This window comes from Chrysemys picta, chromosome 9 (assembly GCF_011386835.1).
Source record: "Chrysemys picta bellii isolate R12L10 chromosome 9, ASM1138683v2, whole genome shotgun sequence".
Taxonomy (NCBI): Eukaryota; Metazoa; Chordata; order Testudines; family Emydidae; genus Chrysemys; species Chrysemys picta.
Window position 1 is genome coordinate 9,338,360 of NC_088799.1, and position 12,319 is coordinate 9,350,678.

General features: G+C 39.3%; 1 protein-coding gene and 1 long non-coding RNA gene across 8 annotated transcripts in view; one reads left to right on the top strand and one right to left on the bottom strand.

The window, feature by feature from the left end:
- The window catches only part of ATP11B (ATPase phospholipid transporting 11B (putative)), a 106,545-nt gene that overhangs the window by 26,950 nt on the left and 67,276 nt on the right, over positions 1-12,319 (bottom strand). For all 7 annotated transcript variants that reach the window (XR_010590570.1, XR_010590569.1, XM_008170679.4 and 4 more), the window contains exons 23-25: positions 11,940-11,999; positions 6,306-6,433; positions 2,461-2,599 (exon numbers count right to left, since the gene is read on the bottom strand). Coding sequence is in view for 5 of the 7 variants with exons in the window: in XM_008170679.4 (XP_008168901.1) it covers positions 2,461-2,599; positions 6,306-6,433; positions 11,940-11,999 (327 nt within the window). In the remaining 2 variants the exon portion in view is untranslated. The remainder of the gene's footprint in view (positions 1-2,460; positions 2,600-6,305; positions 6,434-11,939; positions 12,000-12,319) is intronic.
- Positions 988-6,445, top strand: LOC135973634 (uncharacterized). Its single transcript, XR_010590571.1, has 2 exons — positions 988-5,691; positions 5,780-6,445. It is a non-coding gene; the product is annotated as an uncharacterized LOC135973634 (long non-coding RNA).

Below are 12,319 nucleotides of genomic sequence, written 5' to 3' on the forward strand. Positions count from 1 at the left end.
GTAGCATGTGGATAGTGGAAATGGGAGTTTCCCCACATCATCCTAGAAGGAAACCACCAACTTATTTCACATTGGCCACTGGATGGAAACAAGGTCACTGAGATGGGGGTGAATTTGAACCAGTGACCTAGAGAAGAGATATATATTCCATTACAAATTTACTAAGTCAAACAGTCCTCTTTGCTGAAGTTATTTGCTGCAGGGAAAGAAAAAAAATCTAACTTCTAGGATAGGACTTAGTTCTCCTGTTATTTGGCATTCAACAATAAGGTACACAAGGCAAGAATCTCACTGAGGACAAGGTAGTAGGTAAGAAATGCCTAATCTGTACAGCCACCTGTAAGAAAAAAAAACTACTTTGTGATGCTAAATCCTAGTCCCACAAAAGGAGCAATTGCCCATTAGTATCAAACACACTACAAGTTGAGTAATGATGGCGGTAAAGGGAAATGGCCAGTTGATCCTGCACAGATTCTAGAAGAGAGTGCCCCTTTTGTTTTTCTTGTTTTGGTCTAGCAGTAAAAAAGAAATCCCAAGAATTGATGTTAGTGTCCTGTAATTTTAAAAGGTTAAATGATTAAATACTACTAATTCTACTAAAACAAAAGTTTTAGTCTTCCTGACATATTTTCACTTTTAAGTACTGAAAACTAGACTCTCTTATTCCACTTCATGACCTTGAAGGAGAGTTCATCATTGATGCTACAGCCACTTATTTGCTGAAGACTTCATGTTATTGGAAAACAAACTATTTACACTTTACTCATATAAATTTAATGACAGACTATCAAATCTGTCAAAATGATTTACAAAAGACTAGCTAGAACAGTGAATAAAGAGTTTGAAAAATTGTTTAAATCACCAAACCAATCTAAAATTTCATTATTACACAGAACCAACAGGACTCCTTTTAGACTCCGACATTCAGGCCAGAAAGGATCATCATAATAATCTAGTCTGGCCTCCTGCACATTGCAGGCCACAGAATGTGGCCCACCCACTCCTGTAATAGACCCATAAGCTCTGGCTGAGTTACTGAAGTCCTCAAATCATGATTTAAAGACTTCAAATTACAGAGATGTTAAACGATGACATTTTGAATACTATTATAACTGGTTCTGTGGCCACTTCAAAAGAAGCCTTTCAGCACATGCTCTCAGGGGGACAATTTTTTTGGAATAAAGATATACAATTATGCAGAATTACTCTGACAATTAAGAGTTGCACAGGGTTTTCTATTCATTATCTTAATAAATATCAAAATATACTCCAGGGCATACTAAAGGATTGCTCAACATTTTGTTAGTGGCTAAGCAGAAATGCTCATCTGGAAGGATCTCTCTTTTAATGCTTGAATTTCTGTACCTCCAAGAGTGGAGGTATTTATATAATGCTCTGTCATCTTCAGTCATAATTCACTGGTAGTTCAAACACATTTTATTACAGGTTTTCATGTGATATAAAAACTCAGTAATCCATTTAATTTTTCTGTGGGATTTTGTTTGTTTGGGCTTTTATGAACATTTGCTTTGCAGAATAGAACTTCAGAGTTCCGAACATCACAGTTATGAACTAATCAGCCAACCACACACCTCACTTGGAACAGTAGTATGCAATCAGGCAGCAAGAGACCCTCCCCGCCACTCCCCAAAAGCAGCCAATACAGTACATTACTGTTTTAAACGTAAACTACTAAAAAAAATAAAAGGAAAGTTTAAAAAAAGATTTGACAAAGTAAGGAAATTTAAATGAAAAGCACAGAAAGTTAAGAGAGTTAAAAACAGCATTTTTCTTCTCCATAGTAATGTTTCAAAGCGGTATTAAGTCAATGTTTAATAGCAAACTTTTGAAAGAACCATAACATTTTTGTTCAGAGTTATGAACATTTCAGAATTACAATCAACCTCCATTCCCAAAGTGTTTGTAACTCTGTGGTTCTATTGTCACTGGCTAATACAAAGGGAAAGTTATGTAATCAGAAAGTGTGCAGATTTTCAGTAAGTAGAATAGAACAGTAATGGTTTTTCATAATTACTATCCAAAGATTCAACATTTCAATTACTATATTAGAAATAAAGCAGATAGAATCTAATCCATTAGCAGGGATCTTTCTAGGATATGAGTTTATTTTGGACAAACATCCACGCACCAGCCTAGGAGCAACAGATCATCATATGACTGATCTGTTCTTCTGCCTTTTCTTCACTTTAATTTCAGGATCTTTTACTGCCTATAAGGGAATAATGGTAAAGCACATTTTGTATTTATTCAGTGTAGAAGGTATTAAGGTCTTGAAAAAAGAAGTCTACTGGTTTACTATTTAAATTTACTGAATACAGTGTGACTTTTGCACTGCTAGAGTACACTAATTTTACAGAAACTGCAGAGTATATTAAATAAAATAATAAAAAAAAACCATATCACTGAATACACTGTCTTGCAATTTGTGAACTATTTTACCTGGCCATTTCCCAGCAGAGAAGTGTCTTCTCCCATCAGAAGATACGAGCCGTAGAAGAAAACAAATGCATGAGAGAACCCCAAAATGGTCCAGTAAAGAAACGGTTTAAATCCCAAGAGTGCATTTTTCCTAATGTCTCTGTGGAAATAAAACAAATTTTAGATTTCAAAATTTTCTCCAAATAACTAATCAGCTAGCTACTGAATCTGCATTTACTCAAAACAATAACATTCATTCATTCTCTAACTTTGCTGAGATGCATTTTTTAAAATTGCAAATAATAAAACAATTATTTAAGCGACACCTTGAAACCACTGATAGGATTTATTTCCCATGTAGGCAAGGACCTCTAAATCTCCTTTTCAAACATCCTCATGGGCTAACTATTATTTCTATCTCAATCTTATGGAAAAACGTAGGCAGAAAGGTTAAATGATATACCTCAGGCCGTAAGAGGAATCAGTGGGAGCTCTCTCACTCAGAGTACCCTGCTTTAACCACTTCACATTTTTAAAAAAAGCTGGTCTCAGCCCATTTTCTAGTGGACAGGGGGGTCCTATTAAAAAGTCGCTAACAGGAATGTCAGACAATGAAGTTCCTCCTTCCCCAGGGGGGACAGGATCTGCCATCTAGGCCCTGTAACCTTACCATCAAATCTTGGCTAAGACACTTTTTAATCTGTACTGTATTTTCTCCCATCACTGTAGAATCTGAGCATCTATTTTGTCTATGGACTTTTATTTCACTTATTACTTTAGATACAAATAAAAAACCCCACAAAGTAAGTTATGACAGATGGTTCTACTTAAAAGATCTTCGGAGATGACATGAGTGAATTTAGTTTTAGCTACAGTACACTTTTCTGTCTCCAATAAGCAAGACTACCTTCAATAAAGTAAATATAATTTATAATTTAGAAAGGGTCAGCTGATCATTAAAAGCTAAAGGGACTAAGCACCACCAATAATATCACAAGTGTGTAATGCAGTACCACATGCTTCCACTAGGGGAATTATACTCCACAAGCACAAACTGCAGACCGCAGAGGAATGAGGTACATAGTAACAACTAGATTTGAGGGGGATAGGCTGAGATTAAGAGAGAATAGGAAGAGAGTCACACAAGAATAAATACTGTTTTCTCCCCAACTGCCCTTCACTACAAGGATTGCCACCTGCAACCCCACCATTGATTTTGGACATGAGCGGACAGTGATTGAGAAGGGGAGATTACTTACCTGTAACTGGAGATTCTTCAAGACATGTGGTCCCTATCTGAATTGCACTGAGGGCACCTTGCATCCGGAACTGGTGAATCTGAAAGCAGTAGTGTCCGTTGGTCCGTGCACGTGCTTTTGCTTCGCCTCATGGTTTCGTCCAAGGTGATAAAAGATGTTGCAGACCAACCACGTCTCCAGTTCCTTCATCACCACAAATCCAACACATCCGCAGTAGAGGGGAAAGAGGGCAGGATGTGGAATATAGATAGGGACCACACATATCAAAGAACTTCCAGTTACAGGTAAGTAACCTCCTCTTCTTCAAGTGATGGTCCCTATTCTATTCAACCTTGGGTGATTAACAAGCAGTACCTAATTTGGAGAAGGGTGCGAGGATGAGGATGGAATGGTTGAGTGGAGGACAGCTGTGCTGAATGAGGTATCCATCGCAGAGTTCTACACTAAGGCGTAACATATAGTGAAGATATGTACCAAATGCCACATGGCCACCCTACATGTTCTCTAAGCGGCACATTGTGGAGGGTGGCCATGGTGGATGCCTGGGCTCTCATGGAATGGGCCCTCACCCTGAAGAGTGGAGACAGTCCTAACAACTGATAGCATAGTGTAATGCACCCGGAAATCCATCTGGAAATTCTCTGTGTGCTTGCACCTTAATTCTCTCTGCTATTGCAATAAACAATCTAGAAGACTTTCTGATCAATCTTGTCCTCTGCAGGTAAAGGCCAAGGCCCGTCATACGTCAAAGGAGTGAAGTCATCGTTCCTCTTCTGAGGCATGAGGCTTTGGGAAGAAAGCAGGCAAGTGGATGGATAGGTTGAGATGAAACAGAGATGACCTTTGGTAGAAACTCAGGATATAGGCACAGAGAGACTTTGTTTTTATGGGAAGTGGTGAAAGGGGAGTTCACCATCATGGCCCTAAGTTCCTCTACCCTTCTCACTGAAGTGATAGCCACAAGGAAGGTGACTTTCATGGAAAGAAGGGACATAGAGCATGAACCCAGTGGCTCAAAGGATTGGTTCATCAGTGCAAACAGGACAAGGTTGAGGTCCCATTGGGGAGCAACAGGTTGTACAGGTGGAAAAGTTCAGAGGAGGCCTTTCCAAAACCTAGTAGTCAACGGATGTGTAAATAGGAAGTGTCTTTCCCTGGGAGGATGGAAGGTGCTGACTGCCGCTAGGTGGACCCTGAGAGAGTTTAGGGCAAGCCCTGACATCTTTAAGGGCAGGAAATAATTCAAAAGAAGGGAAAATCTGTACTTCCTATGGGGAAAGCACCTTTGGTTCGGCCCAGGAGGCAAAGCGTTTGCACTTGGCCTGGTAGGAATGCCTATTGGAATCATTCCTTCTGCTCGATAGGATGTCTTACACTTCCAATGAGCACTCTTGCTCTAGAGCAGATGCGCCCATCCAAATACCATGCTCTGAGTTGAGGCATCTGTGGAGCGGCATGTCTGATCCTGCCACTGTGTTGTGTTAGCAGCTCAGGGAAACTGGGAATGGGAAGTGGGGCACAAGCTGACATGCAGAGAAGGTTTGAAAACCAGAACCGTCTTGGCCGGAATGGGATGAGCAGGAAGACGGTGGCTCTTTCCTGCCTGATCTTGTGGAGGATTAGTGGCAGGAGTGGTAAGGAGGCCAGGTGCAGTTAATTTGGTCCAACTAACAGGGTAACGGGTACAGCTTGGGAAAGACTGGCAGATACCACACCTGGATGAAATGTGGGCTTCTCCCAAGCAGTAGAGGCAGCACAGATGTTCATCGCTGGTCGAGAAGCAAGGCAGGAGGCACAGTTTTTAAATCCATGACTCTGCGGCATAGTCCAGTACCCACATGTGGGTATGCGGGTGGGAGGGGTAATCAGTAAACAGATTCCCCCAAAGTCTTAGTTCTACTCCAAACACTACTAAAAAGCTAAAACTATGTTAAAACAATAAAAACAGCAAATAAAAGAAAAACAAATTATATACAGCTCTACACTTTTTAAGGTATACTTGTGGCACCTTAGTGACACAAATACTCCTGTTCTTTTTGCGGATACAGACTAACACGGCTGCTACTCTGAAACTTTTAAAGGTGTGTCACATGAGGACGCTAGTAGTTCCGACTGGGACTATGCGATGGTGAGAAGGATCTGGAGACACAGTCGGTCCGCCCCACCCTTTATCACCTCAGATGAAACCATGAGACAAAGCAAGGACACATGCACGGACTAATGGACGCTCCTGCTTTCAGATTCTCTGACTCTGGATGCAAGGATCACATGTGTAAACCTTCAGTGGAATACCATAGGGACCACCATCATTCGAAGAAGAGCTCATTCTTTTCAAATCTTAACATGGGATTGGATATAACAGATGTGTCTCTTGAATCACAAAAATATTTTTGAAAACTAACCTTTAATATTGGAAACCTCATTTTTACAAGTTTTTCTTCTGAAGGTTGTTAATAAGTTATACAAATACTGGGGAATCTAAGCAAATGCAGTAATTTTAGCACATTAAGATATAACTACAGAAGACACCACTTTATTTTACTTTATTAGTAAGTTTTACTACTGACATTCTACTAGGTCCACATTTAGGTACAAAGGTATGCATACCTATAGAGTGTTGGCTTGCTCTGTAACACATGAGGGTGAACATGCTGTTCAAAAAGACTGTACATCAGAACAGGCAAAGAAGTGAAACTAATGTTGTATAAAGTCAGGTACACACTGTCATAAAGCGTCTGTAAATGGAAATACACTTAATTAGTTTAAGTTTTTAAATACAAAAATGGAAAGAGTGACATGTTTAAAAACAGATATATAAAAGCAATAGAGCAATAGTAGCAGCAAATCCACCTAATCTCATGCGAATTTGCACTATTTAAAATTTGATATACAGTGTATACATGAAAGTGCATTCCACTGTGTGTTAAATCCTATTACAATTATTTTTTATTTGTATTACTGTAGCACCTAGGAGTTCCTGTCATGGACTAGGACCCCATTGTGATAGACACTGTGTAAACAGAACAAAAAAAGTCAGCCTCCTACCCCAAAGAATTAATAATTTAAGCAAGTTCTAGTTTGGACATTTGTGATCATCCTTTTCTATGCAAATGTGAAGTAATCTTCCAAGTTCAGGCAGGTCTAAACTTAAAACGCTTCAGCGGTGCATCTGCACAGGTGCAGTTGCGCCAATGTAGCGTTTGAGTGAAAACGGTGCTACGCCGAAGGGAGAACTTCTCCAATCAGCATAGTTAATCTGCCTCCATGAGAGGCGGTAGCTATGTTGCTCAGAGAAGTCCTCCCATTGAAACAGTGCTGTCTACACCGGCGGTTAGGTCAGTGCGACGCTGTATGGAATCTGGGGGACACTTTAGGATATTATGAATACCAATACTGTAAAATTGCAATGAATTATGCCAGATATGCCATGAAAGATATCTGCAAAGATGTTACAATTTGCCAGATATGATGATCTCGTTTATGTGTTTGTATCACATTTGTATTTTGGGGTATTGATAGAAGAACATAAAACGGCAATACTGGGACAGACCAAAGGTCCATCTAGCCCAGTATCCTATCTTCCGACAATGGCCAATGTCAGGTGCTCCAGAGGGAATGAACAGAACAGGTAATCATCAAGTGATCCATCCCCTGTCCCAGCTTCTGGCAAATACAGGCTAGGAACACCATCCCTGCCGAACCTGGCTAATAGCCATTGATGGACCTATCCTCCATGAATTTATCTAGTTCTTTTTTGAACCCTATTATACTCTTGGCCTTCAAAACATTCTCTGGCAAGAAGTTCCACAGGTTGATTGTGCGTCGTCTGAAAAAACACTTCCTTTTGTTTGTTTTAAACGTGCTGCCTATTAATTTCATATGGTGGCCCCTAGTTCTTGTGTTATGAGCAGGAGTAAATAACACTTCCTTATTTGCTTTCTCCACACCAGTCATGATTTTATAGACCTCTATCATATCCCACCTTAGTTGTCGGTTTTCCAAGCTGAAAAGTCCAAGTCTTATTAATCTCTCCTGATATGGCAGGTGTTCCATACCCCTAATCATTTTTGTTGCCCTTCTCTGAACCATTTCCAATATATCTTTTTTGAGACGGGGCAACCACATCTGCACACAGTATTCAAGATGTGGGTGTACCACGGATTTATATAGAGACAAAATGATATTTTCTGTCTTATTATCTATTCCTTTCTTAATGATTCCCAACATTCTGTTAGCTTTTTTGACTGCTGCTGCACATTGAGTTGATGTTTTCAGAAAACTATCACCAATGATTCCAAGATCTCTTTCTTGAGTGGTAACAGTTAATTTAGACCCCATCATTTTATATATATAGTTGGTATTAGGTTTTCCAATGTGCATTACTTCGCATTTATCAACACTGAATTTCATCCGCTATTTTGTTGCCCAGTCACCTAGTTTTGAGAGATCCTTTTGTAGCTCTTTGCAGTCTGCCTGGGACTTATCTATCTTGAGGAATTTTGTATCATCTGCAAATTTTGCCATCTCCCTGTTTACTGCTTTTTCCAGATCTTTTATGAATATGTTCTATAGGACTGGTCCCATTACAGACCCCTGGGGGACACCACTATTTACCTCTCTCCATTCTGAAAACTAACCATTTATTCCTACCCTTTGTTTCCTATCTTTTAACCAGTTACCAATCCATGAGAGAACCTTCCCTCTTAGCCCATGACTACTTACTTTGCTTAAGAGCCTTTGGTGAGAGCTTTCTGAAAATCTAAATACACTATATCCATTGGATCCCCCATGTCCACATGCTTGTTAACCCCCTCAAAGAATTCTAGTAGATTGGTGAGGCATGACTTCTCTTTACAAAAAACATGTTGACTACTCCCCCGAACAATTATGTACATCTACATGTCTGACAATTTTGTTCTTTACTATAGTTTCAACCAGTTTGCCCAGTACTGAAGTCAGGCTTACTGGCCTGTACTTGCCAGGATCACCTCTGGAGCCATTTTAAAAAATTGGCTTCACATTACTTATCCTCCAGTCATTTGGTAAAGAAGCTTATTTAAATGATAGCTTACAGACTATTAGTAGTCCTGCAATTTCACATTTGAGTTCCTTCAGAACTCCTGGGTGAATACTATCTGGTCCTGGTGACTTATTACTGTTTGTAATAATTTGTTCCAAAACCTCCTCTAATGACACCTCAATCTGGGACAGTTCCTCAGATTTGTCACCTAAAAAGAATGGCTCAGGTTTGGGAATATCCCTCAAATCCTCAACTGTGAAGACCAATGCAAAGAATTCATTTAGTTTCTCAACAATGTCCTTATCGTCCTTGAGTGCTCCTTTAGCATCTCGATCGTCCAGTGGCCCCACTAGCAGCCTGTTTAGCAGGCTTCCTGCTTCTGATATATTTAACATTTTTTTTTGCTATTACTTTGAGTCTTTGGCCTTCCTAATTATATTTTTACATTTAATTTGCCAGATTAATTATGCTCCTTTCTATTTCCCTCACTAGGATTTAACTTCCACTTTTTAAAGGATGCCTTTTTGCCTCTCACTGCTTCTTTTACTTTGTTGTTTAGCCACAGTGGCTTTTTTCTGGTTTTTTAAATTTATGGTATACATTTAAGTGGATACGTATGTATGTCTGTATTACAAAACTTGTGCTATGCTTCTGGGTGACACCCCCAGACAGTTTGGCATCAGCACTGCCTAGCCTGCTTGATGGCCCATTAAGGACTATCAGCTATACAACTGACCCATTGAGAGAAGGCAAGGGATACAAATTATGACTCAGCAAGGTATGCAGGGGCAGAACTCTAAGGCTTCCAAGCCATGTGCTAGGCAGCTTGTGTTTGGGACAACGGAAGCACAGACTGCATGGCAAAAGACTATAAAAGGCAGCTGCATCTTCTCCATTTTGTCTTCAATCCTGCTTCTTACCTCTGGAGTAACTTTTCTACAAACGAAACTCTGAACAAAGGACTGACTGACCCATCCAAGCTGTGGATGTGTTCCAGAGGACTTTTAAGCCAGCAAACCCACCAATACTGCTAGGAACCTGATATATGGACTTTGAAGTCTTTGTATGTATACGACTGTTTTACCATTTAACAACTCTCTTCTTGTTCTTCCTTTATAATAAACCTTGAGTTTTAGACACTAAAGGATTGGTGGGCAGGGTGGTATTTTGGATAAGATCCAAACCTGGTAACGTGGCTGACCCTTTGGGGTCAGAAGAACATTTTGTATATGTGAGCAGAATTTTTAAAATAATGTCGCACTGTATAGGACCTATGTGCTGACTGGGAGCCAGAAAACTGGAATTCAATAAAGGGGACTGTGATTTCTTTTTTTTGCTTCTTGATAACCAGTGTGGGGATCAGAAGCACAGTTTGTGACTGGTTGGGAGGTTTACTTTCAGTGTTACCCACCAGTCTTGGGAGTATCCGCTCTCCCTTTTGAAGCCTGCCCTGCCCTTTGCATTTTCAGTGAGGGCTGCCCCAGCCACACCGGGTCTCAGTCAATATAACTATCGCTCAGGGTTGTAGATTTTTCACATCCGAGTGATATAGTTATACCGATGCAAGTTTATAGTGTAGACCTGGCCTTAGTCTTCAGGATACTATGGGATACGGTTTTCAAAATAGGATTTATACTCCCAAGAGGGAGCTAGAGAGCTTTTTAGCTCTCTTTCGATTCCAGGGGGGGAAACAGTGTGTTCTCCCATAAGCTCTGATTTGTAACATGACTGGCTTTAACAGATAGCCAAACAATCTAATCAAAGATTTGTAAAGTTGAAGACAGAAATGTGAGAGAGAAACTGGCATAATCCGAAGATTAACTACACGTAAGCAATAAAAGCAGGGAAATTCAAATGCAAAAACCAATTACCTAAACAAACCGTGGTACATAAAGTAAACCATTACATTTTTTAAAAGCCTTATGATTATGTACCAGATATTGGAAGAAAAAAAACCCCAAGCTACTTATAATGTTAACAATAAAATCTGCTGTTTGTGCAGGAACTGATGTCAGAGGTGGTGCAGAGAAGACAATGAGACCTCCATCGCTGACCCAGTTTTCTGATCTTCAGCCACTAGCGCCTAATTCTGCTCCACATTGTCCTCAAGACCACTTTCCCATGAGATGAAATCTGCATGGTCTAAAGCAGTGATTCTCAAACTTTTGTATTAGTGACCCCTTTCACACAGCAAGCCTCTGAGTGCAACCCCCCCCTTAAATATATTAAAAAGTGTTTTTAATTTATAACGCCATTATAAATGCTGGAGGCAAAGCGTGGTTTGGGGTGGAGGCTGACAGCTCGTGATCCCTCACATAATAACCTCACGACCGCCTGATGGATCCTGACCCCCCAATTTGAGAACCCCTGGTCTAAAGCTCTAAAAACTCAGATCCCCAACCTCTAGCAATTGCTATTTTATAAACACTCTACAGCTATATAATAATTTATGAGAGATAAGCAGAAGTGACTTAATTGGGGTGGGAAACAGTAACTCACTGACATAATGAATTTTTTAGATTTGTTCTAGAAAATTACTTTGCTTTTTACTAATCATTAATATTAAAATGGAGGCTGGCTATTTTTAAGCTAATACTTAAATGTGTTGTCCACTTGAAGTCAATCATTTCTACAGCAGAAGCTGATTTGTCTGTAATGTGGGAAAGGCACTACAAATAGTTAAAAATGCCCTCAAAAAATTAGATTTGGTCAGAGAAAATGGGTTGTCAATAGTGTAATTTTATTCCCTCCATAATTATGTTCTCTTTAGACATGGGAAAAACAAGCTCATCAATTCAGTTTAAAAAAAGTGACAAACTTTGAAGGTAAAAGAGAAAAATAAAATATCCATGAAGTTGCACTACTGATTCATACAGTTATTGTGGAAAAGTAACTGTCATACAGCAGACACTTTTTCTGAAGTGAGAGTTTTTTTTTTTTTTTAAATAAAGTGCCATGTTAAGAAATAGGTGGTTGATTATTTTTAAAAGCCAGCAGTCATTTTTGATAAAAGAAATAAAATATCATTTAATATATTTTTGCATTTCTGAAAAAGAATAAAGCAACAGGCTAAAGAATATGCAATTTACAAAAAAAAAATTTCCTACTCAGCTGCCAAATTGTACAAAGTTTCTGCAGAAAGTTTACTGCTTTCCTCCCCATTTGTCTAGTCATTTAACATCCCCTCCCATGTACAAAGAAGTTAGACACCCAATACTTACTTGTTGTGAAAACAAACAAAAGAACTGATATAAAAATTGTGGTGTAATAAAGCATACATTCTGAAAAACAAAAATGAAAGGGATGGTTAGTCCTAGAACGTATAAGCCCCTCACACTCAGCCCTGAAAAAAATGACTTCTATGAAGCTGGCATGAATACATGGAGTGAGTAAAGCATTCCACTGTTTCACTTGGGAAAGCAAAGTAATAAGCTTCACCATGCACCAGATCTTGCTTTTGAATTTTCAATTTAAACATAATCATCTTACCATCTACTATTCTCACAAGAATCACCTAAGATTCCATATATTTATGAGAATAATTTACACCAATATAAACACCTTTCCCACTGGTATAACTGTCCAGACTCAGGGGTTGTAC